The 21,198-nt window shown below is 40.8% G+C and overlaps 1 protein-coding gene across 1 annotated transcript in view; it reads right to left on the bottom strand.

Moving 5' to 3' along the window:
• Positions 1-7,683: 7,683 nt before the first annotated feature.
• Positions 7,684-21,198, bottom strand: part of CLIC4 (CLIC family member 4) — a 67,173-nt gene continuing 53,658 nt past the window's right edge. Inside the window, exons 4-6 of the mRNA XM_086716071.1 lie at positions 20,710-20,816; positions 11,930-12,111; positions 7,684-11,208 (exon numbers count right to left, since the gene is read on the bottom strand). Of these exons, the coding sequence (XP_086572197.1) occupies positions 11,044-11,208; positions 11,930-12,111; positions 20,710-20,816 (454 nt within the window). The 3' untranslated portion in view covers positions 7,684-11,043. The remainder of the gene's footprint in view (positions 11,209-11,929; positions 12,112-20,709; positions 20,817-21,198) is intronic.

Below are 21,198 nucleotides of genomic sequence, written 5' to 3'. Positions count from 1 at the left end.
GTAGGGGTCTTGGAGCATCTGTAGAGACGAGGACCGACTTCTCTGCCGTCAACTGTTCAAGAGAATGACATGACCTCGTAGACCTAACGGTGTTTCCAGGGAAGGGAAGGGAAGGGAAGGCACAGGTACCCAGGCTTTTAGTCTCCTGCCGCTCCCTTGATGGGGAAACTCCTGTTCTGCCTCAGCAGGACGATTTTGCTGGCTTACAGTGACCTCTGCAGGCAGCGGGCAGTTGCACGCCTATTTCTGAGCCGAGGAGGTGGAGAGGCCAGGCCCCTTTTGCTCTCCGGGGAGGCCCCCAGAGTCCCGTCTCACCCTCTGTCTTTTTCACTAACAACAAAGCGCCAGTGCACTGGGCACTTAAGAGTTGGAACCTCTCAGCTCCTCGTGCACGGCGCCCACCCGACTGTGCTCCGGGGGCTGGAGCCGGGCGTGGTACAGCCGCGGACCTTCTGGATCCCACTGGAGAAGTCCACCTAGGGGAACTCTGGGCGGCTCCATCGCCAGGCCAAGAAATCAGCCTTCCCGAGGCCCCACCTGAGCCCCTCCCAACGCAGGGGAAGTGACAGCATCGAACTGAGCGCTGTAGATAAATCTCGGAACCAGATAGCCTCTATCACATTCCTGGACATGTGGCCTTGAGCAAATAATTGAACCTTTCTATGCTGAAGTTATCTTACAAAAAAAAAAAAAAGAAAGAAAGAAAAAGGTGGGGGAGGGTTATTAATCACCCCTACCTCAATAGATTGTTGACAAGATTCAAAGATTTGAAACGTTTATTTATGAATAAATATATATATTTATACGTACATTCGGGATAAGCTTTAACACAGCAACGGGCACCTAGTGTTGAAGGAAAATTATTTACTCTCACTTGAGGACGTCCGAGGAAGAAGAATCACTTGAAAAAACCGAAGCACGCCCATTCTTCCTGTATGAGACACAGAATCAGAAACGTCGCCGGCTGTCCCTCGTTTTCTCGAAGGACGACCCCCGCGGCTCTCCTCACTGGAGGCCACTCCTCCGGCCGGGGACGGAATTTCTCCGGGCGGGCCTGGAACCTTGCACCCCCTCCCGGGGACGACGACGCCCTGGGGCTCTCAGCGCGGCCCCTCCTCCGGGGAGCCTGCCCCGCGCTCCCGCCCCGCGGCCGCACGGTCCCCTGCGCCGTCCCCTGCGCCACCACCTGGCGGCTCGCGGAGCCGCGTCCCGGCGCGGCGGGGAGGGGGGAGGGGGCCCCCCAGGACCGGCCTTGGCAGCATCGCTGGGTCCCCCCGCCGCAGCCGCCTGCACCCGCACCTGCTGCGGTCGCGGCCGAGGCGCTCCCTGCAGCCTCCCGCCTGCCGGCCGACCGCCGAGGGCGCGCGAAGGGCTGGGGGTGCGCGGAGATCGCGCGCTCGCGGGCTCTGCCCCCGCGGGGAGCGGAAGCCCTCGGGCCGCCTGACTTGCAAGCGGGGTGTCCCCCTCCCCGGGGTGCGAGCGGGGCGGGGGGTGGGGGGGGCGGCGCTGCAGGTTAGAGCGGCCGTTCGGCACAGGAAGGAGGGGCGGAGGCCGGAGGTGCCTTCACTGCGTGCAGCAGCCGGGACAGATCTGATAAAGAGGAAGGAAGCCAGCGACGCGGCGGAGCCGAGCTGCCAGCTCCCCAAACTGACGCGGGTCTGCAGCTGCCGGGCGGTTTGCAGCCCGGGGAGCGACGGCAAGGGGGCCTGCGCCCCCTGCTGGTCCTTCTAGATCAGCACCCAACGGGCGCCCCGAAAGCCAGCAAGGGCAAGGCTAACGTTGCCTCCAGCACGAGGCAGTAAGCCTTCCCGGGAGAGGCAGGGCCTGTCGGGCCGGGGCCCTCGACCCTCTGCTCCTCGCCGGAGACCTGCCCCAGAGAACAGACAAGAATAGATTTGCTCCTGCTGGAGCTCTGCTGACCTGGCAACCCAATTACCTTGGCTGGCGGGACTCGGGGAGCCAAGTCTACGCTAGTAAAAGCAGGTACACTTGTACAGATTGCAGCTCACAATCCGCCTATTGCTACGTTCCTTGGGCTCTAATTCTGGCTCTGTGACTTAATAGCTGTGTGACCTTGAGCAACTCTCTTAACTTCCCTGTGCATCAATTTCTTCATCCACAAAATGGGAATCATAGTCTCCATGTCATAGGATTGTTAGGGAGACTAAGTGAGTGTATGTAAAGTGGTTAGAATAGTTCCTGGCACATAATAGGCACATATGTTTGTTAATTTTTTTTAAATTTCAGTGCAGGTTTTGGTCTTACTTTGCACTTGCTATCACTGGGATTCTCCTGCTGTCTTTCAGTCATGTCTATTTTAATTCTGCTGTGGTCAGAGCACATACTTTGGAGGATTTCTTTGAAATTCGTTGAGACTTGCTTTATAGGCCAGCATATGGTCTACTTTGCTGAAAGCAAAGTACTCGAAAAGCAAGTACTTGAAAAGAATGCGTGTTCTGCAGTTGTTGGATATAGGGTTCCAATGTCAGTCAAGTCAAGTTGGTTAACTTATTCAAATTCCTTATTGAGTGGGGTGGGAGGTTCTGTTCTTCTATCAGTTATGAGAGAGCTATGATGAAAATCTTTGATTGTGATGGTGCATTTGTCTATTTCTTCCTTTTAGCTTAGTTAACTTTTGCTGTATGTATTTAAGACTGTGTTGTTAGATGCATACAAGTTTAGGACTTTGTATCTTCCAAGTAAATAAGACTTTCATTATAAAAGGATACCCTAAGGGGCGCCTGGGTGGCGCAGTCGGTTAAGCGTCCGACTTCAGCCAGGTCACGATCTCGCGGTCCGTGAGTTCGAGCCCCGCGTCAGGCTCTGGGCTGACGGCTCGGAGCCTGGAGCCTGTTTCCGATTCTGTGTCTCCCTCTCTCTCTGCCCCTCCCCCGTTCATGCTCTGTCTCTCTCTGTCTCAAAAATAAATAAAACGTTGAAAAAAAAATTAAAAAAAAAAAAAGGATACTCTAAATGTCCTGTATTATAAAATGTCCTTCTTTGGCTCTAGTAATACTTTCTGCCTCAAAGCCTGCTTTGTATGATAAATGGTTATGTCTGCTTTCTTTTGATTAATGTGTCGACAGATTGACTGTTCCACCCTTTATTTTCAACCTTTCTGTATCCTTATAGTGGGTTTCTTGTATGTGTCAAATATTGGGTTTTGACTTTGTTTTTAATCATTCAACACTCTCTTTTTTTTAACGTTTATTTTTGAGAGAGAGAGAGCATTAGCAGGGGAGGGGCAGAGAGATGGAGACAGAGGAACACTTCCCACTTTCTGATTTTTAATGATTGTTTAGTGCACTTATATTTAATATAATTACTCATGGTATATGGTTTATAGCTAACCTTTTTCTATTTTTTCAATTTGTCCGATCCTTTATTCCTTTAGTCCTCTTGTCCTTTTGTTGGGATTCATTGGCTTTTTTAAAAATTCTTTTCCCCTTGAATCTTAGATGTTTATTCTTATAATTATCGTAATAGCTACCCTAGGCATTATAAAACTTATCTGTTTTGTAGTTTTCTTAAATCAGTATTTAATGTAAGGATCCTACAAGTACTTAACTCCGCTTACTTTCCTACTACACCTCCATCAATGTTATATATTTATAATATATAACCAGCTATATACTGCACGTTATCTATTTTACTTCATTACATTTTACTTCTGTAAGCCAGTTATATGTCCCATAAAATATACTTCTGCAGAATATAGATATGTAAATGTTTACTTCCACAGAAATAAAATATACGACAGTGCGTATCTGCAAGACGTTGTTGTTAAGTAGTCAATATTCTTTTACATTTGCCTACAGATTTTACCATTTCCATTGCTTATTCCTCCTTCTGGTTCTGTGCCTCAGTCTGGGGGTCATTTGCCTTTGGGCTGAAGTACTTCTTTCAGTATCTGGTAGCATTGGTCTGCTGTTGCCAAATTCTCTCGGCTTTTGTCTCTGTGAAAATGCCTTTTGACTTAGCTTTTGAGAATACTTTCACGAAAGTATGGAATTCTCCGTTGGTAGGGTTTCCTTTCCTTTCCTTTTCTTTTCAGCAGTTTGAAGATTCCCCTTTCTTCTGGCTTCCAACCTCTCTGCTGAGAAGTCAGCTATTAGTTTCATTGTGACTCCTTCAAAGGTTATGGGTCATTTCTCTCTGGCTGTCTTCAGACTTCTCTGCCTTTGGTTTTCAAGAGTTTGACTAGTATTCTATGTTGTGGTCTCTTTGTTTTGATTCCTTATGGGGTTTGCTGAGGCTAATGAATCTGTGGGTTGATGTCAACAAGTCTGGAGAGTTCTCAGCCATTATTTCACCCAATATTGCTTCTACCCCATTCCCTGTGACTTCAATTACACCTATCTTTAGATTGTGTTCTCTCTCGTGTTCTTTCCTTGTAGATTTGTTTTTGCATTCTTTTTACTGCCTTGCTTCAGTTTTGTTTTTTTTTCTGTTGACCTACCTTTGAGCACTAATCGTGTCTTCTGCTGTTTTATTGTTTAAACACATAAAATAAATTCTTAATTTCAGATTTGTGTTTTTTAGCTTAAAAAAAAAAACCATGTTATTGAAGCATAATTTATAGGCTGTAGAATTCACCCATTTTAGGTGAACAAAACTAAATGGTTTATACAAAAATTCTTTTTTTCAGGGCGCCCGGGTGGCTCAGTCGGTTAAGCGTCCAACTCTCGATTTCAGCTCAGGTCATGATCTCGTTTCATGGATGGGTCCAAGCCCATCGTCGGGCTCTGCGCTGGCACCACAGGGCCTGTTTGGGATTCTCGCTCTCCCTCTCTCTGCCCCTCCCTGCTCACTCTCTCTTTCCCTCTCACAATAAACAAACAAAACTTATTTTCATTTTTTTTCCTTTTTCCCTTTTAAGAATACATTTTGGATGACATTTAAATTGTTCTTTTTTTTTTAAATTTTTTTAACGTTTTATTTACTTTTGAGACAGGGAGAGACAGAGCATGAACAGGGGAGGATCAGAGAGAGGGAAACACAGAATCTGAAACAGGCTCCAGGCTCTGAGCTGTCAGCACAGAGCCCGACGCGAGGCTTGAACTCACGGACCGCGAGATCATGACCTGAGCCAAAGTCTGCGGCTTAACGGACTGAGCCACCCAGGCGCCCCTTAAATTGTTAACTTTAATTCAAACACAAAAGAAAGCCAAGTGACTAACTCTGGCAACAAAGCTGCCAAACCGCTTTGTTGAAGATTATCCAAAACTTCAGCATGGCAGAGCTGCCTCCATGCACTTTTAAAAAATTGAGATATAACTTACATACCACAAAGTCCACGCTTTGAGAGTACACAATTCGGTGTGGTTTTTTTATATTTTAGTATTCACAAAGTTGAACAACCATCACCATCATTTAGTTTTGGAACACTTTTATCACTCAAGAAAGGAACACCAGACCTGCCAGCAGTCCCTCCCCATTGTCTCCTCCCCCAACTCCCGGCAACCCAGTAACTTGTCGGTCTCCGTTAAGATTTCCCTCTTCTGGACATTTTGCATAAATACGTGGCCTTTTGTGATTGGGCTCTTTCACTGAGCATAATGTTTTCAAGCTTCATTCATGTTGTGCCTTGTATCTGTATTTTTTTAATGGCTGCATAGTATTCCAGTACATGAACACATAGATATATAGAGATCTACAGGTTTGGGTTTGTTGTTTTTTAACCATTCATCTGATGATATCTGGGTTGTTTCCATTTGGGGGCTATTATAACTGACATGAGCATCCATGTACAAGATGTGCAGACAGTTTTAATTTTCCTGGCTAGGAAACCTAGGAGTGAAATTGCTGGGTCATATGGTTGCTCTATGTTTAACTTTTTGAAGAACCACCAGGCTGTTTTCCAATGCAGCTACACCATTTTATGCTCCCACCAGCAATGTATGAGAGTTGTAATTCGTCCACCTCATCGCCAACACTTAATAATTGTCTGTCTTCTTGATTATAGCCACACTAGAGGCTATTTTTTGTGGTTCTAATTTACACTTCCATAATGACTAATATTAAGCTTCTTTCGTGTGTTTATTGGCCATCTTTGTATCTTCTTTAAAGAGAGGTCTATTCACATCCTTGCTCTTTTATTATTATAAGAATTCTTTATATATTGTGGACATTAGACCCTTATCTATAATCCATATTTGGAATAGTTCCATCATCTTAAAGATCCCTTATGTTTGTTTGCAATTCCCATTCCCACCCCCAGTGCCAGGCAACCATTACGTTCCTGTGTTTTGAGTAAACCCCTCCAGCTAATGAAATTTTGTCTCCTAAATATGGTGGGATTGTGGGAGATCTCATTCTGCCTTTTGGAAGCCCTGGGCTTAGCTTCTTGCATGCCCTGGACAGCTCTGGAGTTCAGCAAGTGTCCTGTGAGAAATCCAGTCATGTATTTGGGGTACCTCAGGTTTCCAGTGTGCCCTGTAGACAAGAGCCTTGTGATTTTCATTTCCCCAGAAGAACCCCTCTGCATGGGCCAAACCCAGTCCTCAGTCCCAGGCCCAGAATCAGCAAATGCCCCCAGGGAAGAAAATTACCAGACCATCAGTTCACCTCAGAAGGGCTTCCTCCTCTGAAATTCCAATTCATTTAGTTCTTCTTGCTTCCACAGTTTTCTGATGGTTTAAAAGTATTATTTTGGTGTTTTTACTAGTTGTAGTGTGAATGTTGTGTTGTCGTGACCTACTATAACCTACCCATCAATTACTGTAAGCTTTTAAGTCTTTATATCTTATCAGGCAAGTCTACTAGGCTACCTTCCCTTTTCCATATATTGGCTATTTGAGGGGCATTAATTCTTCCATATGAATTTTTTAAAATCCATTTATCTAGTTTACATACACACACACACACAGTTGGGATTTTGTGGGAAAATATACTGAATTTATAAATTACTTGAGACTGAATTGAAACTCAGACTCTTAAGCTCCCTATCCATGAACATGGTATACCTATCCATTGAGCAGGTTTCTATTAGGTCCTTTGATAATATTTTGCACTTTTCTTCATAAAGAATTGCACATTTTGATCCTAAATAGCTTATAGTTTATCTTTTAAAACAGTTTTATTTTTTGGAATAGGTAATATATTTGCTACAAATTTCTCAAAACTCAAAAAAGTATACACTGACAATTTCCTACCAATTTTCCTGTCACCCAGGTTTTTCCAGAATTGTCACTCAGTGTTACTAGTTTATTAATCTTAATATGGTTAATATTAGTATATAGTAATTATATTTCTTCATTATTGTATCTAGTAAGCTGGCTTAATTTTCTTATTTCTAACAGGTTATTATGGATTTCCTTTATGTGTATGTATCATCTGCAAAGAGCAGCCATTTGGTCACTTCTTTTCCATCCCCTGTTCTTTCTACTGATTTTACTGCACCGGCTAGAATGTTTCTAATAAAATAGCTGTAGAAAGTAGCTGGATAATAGCCATGATAAAAGGCAACCTATGTATGAAATTTGCTATAGGTTCTTAGATGGCTTCACCAGGTTAAACATTTTTTTTTTGCCGCTGGTCCTATTTTGCTAAGAATGAGAATTATGAAAGTTCTTATCAAATTATTTTATCCACCTACTGAGATGACTATATTTTTTCCCCCTTTAATCTATTAAATGTGCCGAATCACCCACTCGTGGAAAAAAGTAGTCTCAAGTAAAACACTTTTACCCCAGGTTACTATTTATTTTCATGAGGGGGGGAAAAAAGAACCTTTTATGATAGTGAAAATATACTTTATTTTTTTAATACAATAGCTGCCAGCAATATACTGGTTCTAGAGAGAAAAGAAAATACAAGCATTCTATAATAAGCTTTCATTTGCCTTTTCAAGTAATTCTAAAGAAAATATTCCAATTCTGTTCAACATTATGACTTGGGGAGTTGAAATTTTTTCCATGATAAAAATATAATTTTGACGGCTCCAATCTTGATCATTTGTAAAGGATGGAATAAAAAAAGCCCATACAGTGTATCAATAACGAATACTTCCCTCTCAGAATCAAATACTGACTATAACCAGTATAAGAAAATGGTTAATCAATAAACTTGATGAAATGTGTATCAAAATGTTCATGAAAAAATACATTGCTATTTCTTCCCATTTTTTTTACCTTGCAGATATTTTCTAAATGGAGATTTTAAATGTACAGAAATAAAAGCTATCTACATAACTCTGGAGAGATTCAAAACTCAACAGAAGTTAAATTGCCTAAACTCTAGAGTTGATCAACTTAGTGTAAGAATGTCAGAAGTCTCTTAATTGCATACAGATTGCTCAAGAATTTAAACATAAATTGTGTAAGCTGAGTTACCAAGAAATCAAATCTTCTATGATTTTCATCACAAAAGCCAACGATCCTAATAAAAGATAGAAGGCTAGAGAATATCTGCATCTACATTAAAAAAAAAAAAAAAAAGGAAGTTATATCTGCTGAAATAAAGAGCTTTCCAACTGTTAAACACAAAAATGTCTCAGAATTCCTTGGAAAACAGTGGGAGTTTCCATTCAGAATCTAATCTTGTTGAAGGGGAAGGTAAGGGGTTTAAATGAAGGGGGAAACGATTCAGTAGTTGTAGAAATAAATATCAGATGATCCACATTATGTCAAATCATACACTAATTGCCATGAAAACTTTTATGTCCTAATATCTCCCAATATCTTAAGCTACGACCTTTCCGCAAGTACAAAATGGGATTAAAAAAAGTTCTAGGATTATTCTCTTTACTAGCTTTTTGTCCATTTGCCAATCTCAATTTTATCTATCTTCCCTGATAAAGTAGTAAGGTCTTTCTACATCAAAATCAGAAGAGAGAAACCTGCCTTCCTTAGGTATCCAGAGGGATAGCCAAGTATAATCATGGGATAAATTTTAAAAAGACACTGAAGAGAAAAAATACCGAAAGTGGAAATACTTCACAACTGAATTTCAGAATGTGTTTTCCATCGCTCTACTTTGAGGAATGTGCCGCTGTCCTCATTACCCTCTCCTCTGCACCGAGGCCACCATTCACTTGGAAGAACAGACCCCCTTCTCTTGAATCTTTTTCATACTTCAGGCTACGAGGCCCGGCTCAGTATCACCTGAATGCCAACTTACCACTTAGAAAGTAGGTGAGAACTGGCAATGTGCTTCCCGGTGCAGATGCGACATTTTCACCCACTGAGGCTATAGAACCTCTCAATGATAACCTGAGTGCTCTTCTTGGAACCAGGTAAGTCATCATCCAATATTTAATTATAAAAAGGTGGGTGCCCAAACTTTCGATCACCAATAAGGCGTTCTAAGAAAGGTAAGGCAAAGAAACTTCCCTGAGCCGAACGGAGACAGTATGGAGCTCACCCTTCTATACCAAGCAATTACTGATAAAAATGCAGTACATTTATAAAAATCAGGCTGCTTCCATAACACCAGTGCTTACTGAATGTTACCACATCAAAGTGGGGGGAAACACCGCCACTTTAAAGCAATAATATACTTGAATTTCCAAAAACAGCCTCTGAGAAATAGCACTTCTTAAACAAGTTATGTATAAAAAATTACCAAAAGTGTATTCGAGTCACAGCCATGGTCTTTGGAGCAGTATTTATAAAGTACGTTTTTAAAAAATGAATAAATACATAGCAGACTTTTTGTTTTATTTTTGCCAAGTTCATCCTCCCCTGTCAGAGCACAGACCATCCCTCGTTTAGGACTTCAATCTAAAAAACAAGCATGCAGAGTGCTATCCCTCAGTGCGGCTTTAGAAAAATTTAATTGAAAGACGTACAATGACTGAGATTAGGCAAAACTCGGTAAATGCGTTCTCACCATCAGAACTACAATTTAGTCCCAAAGGAGCGAACCATCCTCCAACCCAAAGTTTAACAGTAAACGGGAGTGGAATGGGAAAGCTCGTAACGTGTGTTTTATCTTGTTTTTAATATAGGGTGGAAAGTGCATTGTTTAGATGATCCACATTAATTAAATATGTTTTAGAAACAAAATTCTACTTGCCATTTTGACAAACCCACCCGACATTCCTTTGGTTAATATCTGTGAGGGTTAATCATTACAAATCGTTGTCCTGTGACAGCAAAATCAACTAAAGATCAGTTTATGTAGTGTTGCTCAAAAGATCTACAGACAGCAAAGTCTATGCTTACCTAAAAAGGAGATTTTTAAATAAAGGAGGAAAGCAATATGGTTCCAAATGAATGGCACTGGGCAAAATACATACCAAAAAAAAAAAAAAAAAAAAAACATAAAAAAAACCCACCACACATTTAGACAGAAGGGCAGGTGCCCACTGGTTTTTCTCATATGGACTTGAGGAAGACCTTGAGAATTATCATCTCTCTCTCTCTAAACTTTTAGCTTCTACATAGGGTCAGATGTTACAACTGGTTTGAGGGATAAATGCTTTCGGGCAAAAGTAAAAACCCACGTACAAAAGTGAAACGGCAAAGTTTGTAGTGACTTTCTGTGGAAGGCTCTCTTCACTGGTGGGAGCACACCCGGTTCAGATTATCCCGAAACCGATAGATACGGCGGTATTCTGATATGGTGGCGATCCCTTCATATACGAAATACTCTAAAATTCCAAACATACATAAATATTCCTTGTACCATGCATTGTGCACCAGCTGGGGGCTGACTGGGGAGGTCACGGTTACTATGTTCACACATCAACACTCAAAGTTCCGCCGTCTACACAAAGCGAACAGACACAACAGTGAGGGTTCCAGAAGGATGGCAAACGACCTCTAAAGTGAAAAGAGCGTGATGGAGTGTCCCCAAATGGGGGGCAGGGGAAGGGGTAGGGGCAGGAAGGGGAGGCAGGGTGAAGAATTTTAACATAATACTGCTTAGGAGTGTGTACTTAAAGACAGCTACTATACCTGGTCTATCCTTGATCCTAATCCTGAATAACTGCATGTTCATGCAAAATAAGATTTCTACTTTATAGGAACAGGAGCAGTCTGTTAGGAAAAGCATGTTCTTAGGGGAAGACGTGAAATCATCTCTCTCATAAGTGATAGTTTACTTGGTGAGTCTTTTGGCTACGTCGCTATATGCTATTTCAACCTCCTTGTCACTGGGACAGGTATTGGTAAACTCATCCCTGCTATAAGCGTTAGTTAGGTATCTCCAGATGCCAGCCATCCCTTTTGGAATATCAAAGTTGCGATATTTTTTGGCCACCACCTGAAAACACAAAGAGATCGAAAGTGAACATTTATTTTCCATGACTTGTACACCAGACATATCTCCAGTTTGGGGACAAACTAATTCCAACAATCTCTGAGAACTGCTTCTATTGGAGAAGAAGTCACCTTCGTCCTAACTAGAGTTTTAAATAATGACAGGACTGCACACGACATCAGAACTTCAGTAAATAGTGACCGTAAACGCCTGCTCCGGGGATCCAGGGAGGAGACAGCCAAGTGGCATTGCTCGATAAATACCTTAAAGCGCACGTGCTATTTTAGATGTCCGTTTTCCTTGGTCTTGACCTTTACTGCACAACTAGTGCTTACTCCTATTCTAGTTAGCACAATGTCTTACACAAGAAATGCTCAGTAAATATTTTTTGCCTTGTACCAGATGATCACAGAACAGAATTTGACAATGTAAGTTTGTGTAGCAAACTCCAATTCCAAGTTACCTGCTACCGTTTTTAATTTTTATGCAGACATAGGAAAAAATATTCTTCTTTCTCATATGCCTCAATTTTAAGACACAATTTTCCATTTAATTAACTCTAAGGCATTTCAACCGTTGCCTAAATAGCATTAATTTCTACTGTTCGGGGGTTCCTGGTCATATACAGAAGATCGAGGAAATTTCACACACAAAGAAAGCGCTATCTCAATAAACAGAGAAGAGCCCCCTAACTGCAAAGTGACACCACATCCCATAGACCTACCTTGACAATGTGCAGTTTGGGAAGCAGGTTGCAGTCAGCTAATGTCATTTCATTGCCATCCAGAAATTTACGTGTAGAAAACTTAATGTCCTCCATACTGTTCTCATCAATTTCATCAGGGAGGGGAGAATTCAGATATTCATCCAGTTTCTGCAGGGTTTTCAAGAGACCCCTCTCCAATGCTGAAAGAAAGATGGGGACACTGTAAGAAGGAAAACCACCCGAGCCCCAAAATAGAAGCGTTACTCTTCCAGCCCGTAACTGCTTTATCAAATGCTTACGCTGACACGAAGCACTGTCGAACTAGACAGACAAGGTTCCTGCTCTCCTGGAGCTTATTTACATGGGGCCAGTATGAGACAAACAAATACATTTGTTCAGATAAATACAGAAACAAGCGGGACAGTTTCAGAAACCAGAATCCGTAAAACTTAATAACTAAGCGCCCCACTTACAAACACACTGTGGCCCAACACAGTTGAGGTTTAAACCAGAAAAGTGAGTGAGAAAAGGCAAAACCTATTAATTCAAATCTAGGGAATAAAATCTTGCTACGACGGAGATTCTTGCCCTGAATTTTTACGCCTGCTTCCCCAGGAATATTTGGATTTATCACCAAGAAACGTGTTAAGAAACTCCAATACAGACAATCCAAGCAGAAAACCCGAAGTTTCTGCACTGTCATGTAACACACAAGAAGCCAAGAATAGCACACTTTATAATAACATGGGAAACACAGAGGTCAGATTAGTGAGTTCAATTTAGAATACTGAATCAGGGGGCTCTTCAGCCAAGTAGATTAAGATGCTATGATTGTTATAATTCAGAAATTAAGTGAGACAGAGCCACCCCTGTATACCTGATCAAGGTTAAGGACCTTCAGCAGAGGGGGTGGGAATGTCATTGGAGAGGACTGTGGAATAACACAGACAGGTCTCCTATTATCCCTTCTTATCCTCTGCCTTCCCAATCTACCTTCACCCCCACCCCCCACACCCTGAATGGACGAGCTCACACTGACGACTACAGTGCTTGGCCATAAAAGAAAGTTAAATACCCTGAGGTGACAATCAATACGGTTGTATAAGTTTGAATAAACTTGGTTCCATTAGAGAAAAAGACAAAGTTTTCATATGCTACATATTAGGTATTTCACCAGCAACATAAATATGTCCTAACCCAAAACGTCTTCTTCCACATTAGTCCCACCCACTCATCCCTTGGTCCCTTCCTAGCAGTCCAGATAAAAGATGGCAGTCTTAGCTGGATAAAAGGGGCTGTAGACATAAAAAGGAATAAATGGATTTTAGAGGTACTTAGGAGATAAAAACGAACAGAGCTTGGAAACAAAACTGTACATCGAGAAAGGACAGACGGGTGCCTGAGAGGCTCAGTCGGTTAAGCATCCAACTTCGGCTCAGGTCATGATTTCGCAGTCAGTGGGTTCGGGCCCCATGTCGGGCTCTGTGCAGAGAGCTCGGAGCCTGGAGCCTGCTTCATGTTCTGTCAGCCAGATGCGGGGCTCAAACTCAGGGACCATGACATCATGCCCTGAGCTGAACTCACGGACCGTGACATCATGAGCTGAGCCGAAATCGGACGCTTAACCAACTGAGCCACCCAGGCGCCCAACACTTAAAAAAACTTTTAATAAACATTTTTTTTAAATTACTTTATTTTATTTTATTTTTTAACGTTTTATTTATTTTTGAGACAGGGAGAGACAGAGCATGAACAGGGGAGGGTCAGAGAGAGGGAGACACAGAATCTGAAACAGGCTCCAGGCTCTGAGCTGGCAGCACAGAGCCCGACGTGGGGCTCTAACTCATGGACCGCGAGATCATGACCTGAGCCAAAGTCGGACGCTCAACTGACTGAGCCACCCAGGAGCCCCAAAGTTACTTTAAAGTCAGTATCTACTGCATACCTTGTAGTTTTTAATATGGGTTTTTTTTTTACACTCTACCTGAAACGTTTTCTTTTTTAATATATAATTTATCACCAAGTTAGCTAACATACAGGGTATAGATACAGTATGCTCTTGGCTTCGGGAGTAGATTCCCAGGATTCATCACTTACATACACACTCAGTGTTCATCCCAACAAGTGCCTTCTTCAGTGCCCATCACCCATTTTTTTTAATATGCTTTTTAAAAATATGTATTAGTTATGCTCAGTATTTTAATATGAGCATTGTTAGATTTTTTAGAACTGTTAAATTTTTTAATTCGGGGCTGGTTTATATTAAACTAATAGTCTACTAAATCCTGAACGCCTTCCTTCTAATTCTTGTTATTCAATTAATACGTTATTCTTGTTTCCCCAACCAGACTATTTTTTCTTTGAAGGTGAAGTCCGTGTCTTATGCTTCTGTATATCGTCTAAAATTTATGGCACTCTAGTCAAGCACAAATTAAATGCCTGTTCAATATCTGCCCCAGACTGAGAAAGGCTAACAACGAAGTATAAAAGTTTAGAGTTTCTTAAATGTCTGGAGAGGGTTCAAAAGGAAATCATGTGAAAATGTAGAATAGATACTTTTAAAGTCAGACAAGTGGAGATATTTGTATCTATTACATCTTTGTGGGAAGCTGAAAACAGAGGCAGGAACTGCGTATTGCTAGGAACATTAGAGCCATTTTAAAATGTAAAGAAGAAACGGTAAAAATTTTTTACTTAGGTAAATATCAAATTGGAATGTATGTATGTCAAATGATAGGGGACAAGCTCCAGAACAAAGAACTACCTATTTTATTAATAAAAGGTCACTCCAGCCATAGCCGGAATCAAGTTAGTTTATTTCTTAGAGCAAACAGTTAAGCAGGAGGGCACTAGAACCCAGTAAAATAAAGCTGAGGAGTTAGCAGAACTCAATTGCAACCGGAAGTGACAAGGAATTAAGCCATTTAAAAATAGGTCAAAAATACAAAGGCAATTAATATAACTTTTTGATTACATCCAAGTTATCACCATGCACACAGTCATCTGAAATGTCAAATTTATAAATTAACAAGAGAATGAAATGTGAGAAATAGGCGGGTTAGTGAGGAGTCCAGGGCTTGATGGAAAAGTTTTCACGGTTATACTTAAAAGGGCTGGAGACGGGCCAGCAGAATCTCAGGGCGGTAAAAAAAAAATAAAAATAAAAAACAAAGCTTCAATATGCTTCCTATCAAAATCAATGAATACAGAATAAATACACATTAGATACAATGACTTGTTCTTTGATGGGTTTATAGTGAACAGAGTCACCGCCTCTATGGAGGAGAATACTGCCTGAATTCAAACACTGAAACAATGTCTCCAATGGCACTTGAGGGGAATGACAAGTCTGGGCAAGTCTATGATCTCCAAGCTACTCTAAATTCATCCTTTTCCTGAACTGGTTTTCAAATGTATCCAACAGAAAAATAAAATATCCTAAATCTACAATATTTGAAACATAATGCTTATCATCCCAGAGATAATAAGGCACAGACTACACTTAAGAACCTAGCCAAACATTACAATTACTATTCTTTCCATCCTTTTGGACTTAGTAAAGCATCCACAATGAAGCTGAACTGCTGTACCTCATTAGAATGTGATTATTCATTAAGAATCTCAGAAAAAAGGGTATAGTAATGAAAACAAAGAATGCTGAATTACTTTGATTCAATTTTTTATGAAACAACACAAGGAAGCCCAACAAAACAAAGAAAAACAGAGGTGCCGAGAGGTACTACAGAGCATCATTCAATAAATATAATGAAATTTTGAAGACAAACCACGAAGGAATCTAAAGTTAAGAGAAAGAAAACGTCAACATTAACCACTAGAAGGCAATAGCAAGCCATGAGAAAGTAGCTCTTGTCTTAGCACTGTTACTCTCTGATACCCCTGCTGTGGTAATGCTGATATCTCTACGAAGGTATTTCAAAAGCTCTCCAAAAAAAATTAGTACTTAATTACAATAGAGGCCATACAATTAGTTTTAAATTAATTCTGAAAATCGAAACACCCTTTCTTGCCTATGAAAATATAGCAAAAATTTTTGTGCGCGCGCGCGCGCACACACACACACACACACACACACATGCCAGGGTCAGAAGTGTGGGGAAATGAATAGTCTCACATTAGTGAGAATATAAACTGGTGCGGACTTTTGAGGAACAAAACCTTCTGACCTATTTAGAATGTAGCACAAGGACACTGTGACTGGCATCACTGTTTGTCATGATAAAAAACAAAACAAAAAACTTGAGACAATCTATATGACTATCAACAGGGAAATAATTAAATAAAAATCCTTATTATGGAACACATTAAGCAACATTTCTAAAAACTGAGGTAGATCTATGATCTCCAAGCTACTCTAGATTCATCCTTTTCTTGAACTGGTTTTCAAATGTATCCAACAGAAAAATAAAATATCCTAAATTCACAACATTTGAAACATAACGCTTGTTATGTTTTTTGATATGGGAAGACTTCTACAACATAATATGTGAAAAAGACAATAGCAGAATGTAAAACACACATAAATACACACTCATATACAATGTTTGCAAAATTACATAGAAAAAAGGATGAATACTAACTGTTGGGGAAGAATTTATATAAGGTTATTAAGAAGGACACTGAAATTCCATTAAATTTATTTCTAAACTATTGTAACTTTTTTAGTAAGCATACATTACTCAATCACTGTATAATTTGAATGAGTAAATGCAAGGCAGAAAGCATGAAATGTAACACGATCATGCTAATTTCGATAAAGGGTAATCTTACACAAACAATTTTTAAAGGCCAAGTAGAATATAGGGAGTGGTAATGAATATTTAAAGATGATTAGATCTACAATTCGGTTACATAGTTACAATGGTAAACAACCACCCTCTGATTCCAAACACTTCTGGGGGTGGGGGGGGGGCACAGCCAAGGAAGAGGGGAGGAAAGATGAATTTTGAATAAAAAGGAACTAATTAGAACTTACAGAGATCCCTTGCCTCCATTTAAAAATAGGAATTTGGACACTATGAAATATGCCTCAGAACATATAATGGCGGGTTTCATCACTGCCAATTCATTGAGCTCTTAAGAATATTATAAATATCAGGGTGCCTGGGTGGCTCAGTCAGTTAAGCGGCTCTTGATTTCGGCTCAGGTCACGATCTCACAGTTAGTGAGATCAAGCCCTGCGTCAGGCTCTGTGCTGACAGTTCCAAGCCTGCTTGGGATTCTCTCTCTCCCTCTCTCAAAATAAACAAACATTTAAAAAAAAAAAGACTGGGGCGCCTGGGTGGCGCAGTCGGTTAAGCGTCCGACTTCAGCCAGGTCACGATCTCGCAGTCCGTGAGTTCGACACCCGCATCCGGCTCTGGGCTGATGGCTCGGAGCCTGGAGCCTGTTTCCGATTCTGTGTCTCCCTCTCACTCTGCCCCTCCCCTGTTCATGCTCTGTCTCTCTCTGTCCCAAAAATAAATAAAAAACGTTGAAAAAAAAATTAAAAAAAAAAAGACTATTATAAGTACCAACACCCTAATAAATTACCTATTAAACAGTTACATTTGGGAACTTAATAATTTATATAAATTAATGAAATCCCAGAACTGAAGAAAAAAAAAAGTGGATCTGGACAAGTCCTACCTAATTCATTCCCATGAGAGGAATGACTATTAACTTCTTTTAATGCTTCAAAAGATTACACAAATCTTCTCCCAATCAACTTAGACATGTTACCAAAAGAATTAACCTTTCTCTCCCTTCCTTCTTTCCTTCTTCCTTGCTCCCTTCCTCCCTCTCTCCAGACCTACCATATTTCCCTTTATTGTATTCTTTAAACCCTATTTGTTTATTTTCTACCCAATCTAAGTGCTGACCCTTCTCGTTCACTGGCCCAATACTGCAGTATCTAGACATCTAATCCCTCACTTAGAATTAGGTCTTAAAATGTCTTAAAAATGTTCAAACATACTGAGTTTTGTAAAATACTTAATAGGCTGGTAAAACTAATCAAAACCTTGCCTACCCCGATTTACTGTGTAAAAATGACAAATTCATCTCCACGTAAGCAGTTTATAGTTTGGGGGAAGAAGGAGAAGCACTAATTTCTTAGGCTTATTTAAGGCATTTTACTGCACTAAACAGACAGATAAGACATCTGAAATGTGTATACACACACACACACACACACACACACATATATACATATACTCAGTAAGCTCCATAGTAATTTGAAATACTGTTTTCTAAAGTCCCAGGGCAGTGACAGGCCCTATGGGGGAAGGTTGCTTGGCAACTGGAATTCTTATTTACCAATAGGTAATTTAATATAAAGCCTTCTAAGTTATTCACTGTCTGATCCATTATGTTGTTTGTTCTTAGTGGTTACAATTCTAAGGACAGTCAGCGTAGGTGGCTACTTAAGACAGTAACAAATTGATAGGAAAAAATAGAATACAAAGTTATACTTAAGTGAGTCACTTTCTCCCCTGTTCTCTCCCCTCCATCCCATCCCTCAAAGCAATTGTTTGGCGTGCGCGTGTGCGTGCATGTGTGTGTGTGTGTGTGTGTGTGTGTGTGTGTGTGTGTGTGTGTGTGTGTGTGTTTAAGCAAATATATTTTTTCCCCTTTCCTCCCCACCAAGTGTCAAAAGAAATTCAACCACCCTCCAGTTTCCAAAGGCTACGTGGAGAAATAAAAACATTATGAATTTAACTCTGAGAGTTCAAAGAAATGTGGGCAAGAGCATCTGGATATAAAAGGGCAGTTTCACGGAAAGAAGAGTCACCTGGATAAAGGAAGGGGACAACAGAAGATACTGTGTGTGGACAGGAGGGGCTCCAATGTAACTGTTTACTTAGTATCTAAAAGGCTTAGACTGAAACATCCATCAGAAAAAAAGCCAGTTACTTAGGAAAAGTGCTCCCAAACCCAAGGCAATTACTGGAACACATTTAATAGCTACAAGCCAGGGCTGGACACTAAGACTGTTCCCTCCCTCCCTTTGTAGGAAAACATCGCATGGAGTGAATATTATCCCAGAAACCATTGAAATTCAATACTAAATTATAAACTGCTGCAATTTTAAAATTTAATAATAATAATTTTTAAAAAAGCCTGAATAGCTTGGAACTCTGCCTACTGAAATAACATCAGAAAATTAGCAAGTGTTTCAACTTTTTAAAAGATGTTTATTCTTGCTTAACCAGCACTGTTATTTCCCCCCTTTGGTGTTCTTGTTCATTTGTAGCCATAAACTTCTACCCAAAAGAACCACACCCAGGCTACCAAACTGTCTAAAACTACGATGGATTCAAGTGTCTTTAGGAGCTGGCGTTTTGGGTACTGTGATTACTTTTAATTAATAAACACTAACGTTCTCTCCACAGAGTTTTATCCAGAGAGAACGATGCTGGATGCTTTGATGCCTCTCAAAGAGAAGAAAAAGAAAAATTACTGAATGGTGTAGTTAAGACAAGGTTCATTAAATGGGCCCTCTTTCAAAAAGACCTCCCTTGGGGCGCCTAGGTGGCGCAGTCGGTTAAGCGTCCGACTTCAGCCAGGTCACGATCTCGCGGTCCGTGGGTTCGAGCCCCGCGTCAGGCTCTGGGCTGATGGCTCAGAGCCTGGAGCCTGTTTCCGATTCTGTGTCTCCCTCTCTCTCTGCCCCTCCCCCGTTCATGCTCTGTCTCTCTCTGTCCCAGAAATAAATAAAAGTTGAAAAAAAAAAAAAAAAAAGACCTCCCTTCACCATATATAGTTTCGGTAAATGAAATAAGATACTGTCCTTCAATAAATAAAAGAAGGAATTTGGGGGCACCTGGGTGATTCAGTCGGTTAAGCGTCTGACTTTGGCTCAGGTCATGATCTCGCGGTCCGTTGAGTTCGAGCCCCGCGTCGGGCTCTGTGCTGACAGCTCAGAGCCTGGAGCCTATTTCAGATTCTGTGTCTCCCTCTCTCTCTGACCCTCCCCCGTTCATGCTCTCTGTCTCAAAAATAAATAAACGTTAAAAAAATAAAAATAAATAATAATAAAAGAAGGAATTTATATCTGTACTACCCTAAACAATACTCACCATGAAAATATGACTTAAAACTAAAATCCTATTTCAGGATGCAAGAAATTAGGAATTATACTCCCCAGTATAAATGCCCTCTTAAGAGTCCCTCCCAAAATTGCTCTTTAAGGATAATTATCATAGAGGCGCCTGGCTGGCTCAGTGGCAAGAGCACATAACTCTTGATCTCAGGGTCATGAGTTCAAGCCCCATGCTGGTATGGAGCCTACTTAAAAAATTTTTAAAGTAAAAATAAAAAAAAAATTTAAAAAGGACAAGTATCACAAAAATCCATCCAGGCTGACTTTAGGCTGCCAGCACCCAAGAATAAACAAAAGATTTAGTAATAATTTAAATGAAGTTAAATCAGTCTATTCCAAACCACCACAACCACAGAATCCATGGTTTCTGATGCACCGTTAAGTCTTTGCTTGGTTCCCCTTCATGGTAACTTCTCAGAAGACTGCGAAAACAATTTGTTCAATAAACATTTTATCACACATCCACTATATGGCAGGCACTGTACCACTAGCCCCAGACAGGAAAACAACAACCTCTAATCAACTTGGAAAGCCAGTTTTTAATACTTAATGGGACTATCTGGACTCCAAAGTAACCATTTATAATCACCGTATAACGGGATTTTTTGGATTTATTCGAGGGGGTTTTTTGGTTTGTTTATCTGCAGTGGTAATCCAATCGTCTGTGGGGTTTTTTTGTTTTGTTTTGTTCTTTTACCTTCATTAGCCTCTGGCCTTGAATTCTTGATATATGCAGAGAATTTGGCAAAGATGTCCATTCCAGCAGTATTTGATTCTGGGTGTTTTGGTGAAAGCTTCAAGTACCTGGCGGGAAAAGGAGATAAAGGATTAGAAAGATCCTCCAGCGATCTGTTAGCGCTGAGTTCTCTCAATCCACAAACCATCGTGCTAGCAGTTACTAGACATCTTCTAACAGTTATGACTCTAAGAGATGCCATCATCTGTTTTCTATGGTATTTTTAAGATGTGTTTTTTCCTTAGGAAACAAAGCTCTGCACAGTGTTTTTGTTCGCATATTAATATTCTTGGCAAGCAAAGGGCATCCGCGCTCACTTCCATTTTATAAATTAGAACGCTGGGGAAACAGTCTGCTTGCTCGGAGGTGGGTGCCAAGCCAATGCGGGTCTTAGAAAGAGAGCTCCAGAGCAGCACTGTCCAAAAGAACTTTCTGTAATGAAGGAAGTAT

The sequence above is a fragment of the Puma concolor genome, chromosome C1 (genome assembly GCF_028749965.1).
Source record: "Puma concolor isolate L17-30 chromosome C1, mPumCon1.1.hap2, whole genome shotgun sequence".
Classification (NCBI taxonomy): Eukaryota; Metazoa; Chordata; class Mammalia; order Carnivora; family Felidae; genus Puma; species Puma concolor.
Note: the sequence above shows the minus strand (reverse complement) of the source record. Positions and strands in the feature narration are given on the sequence as shown.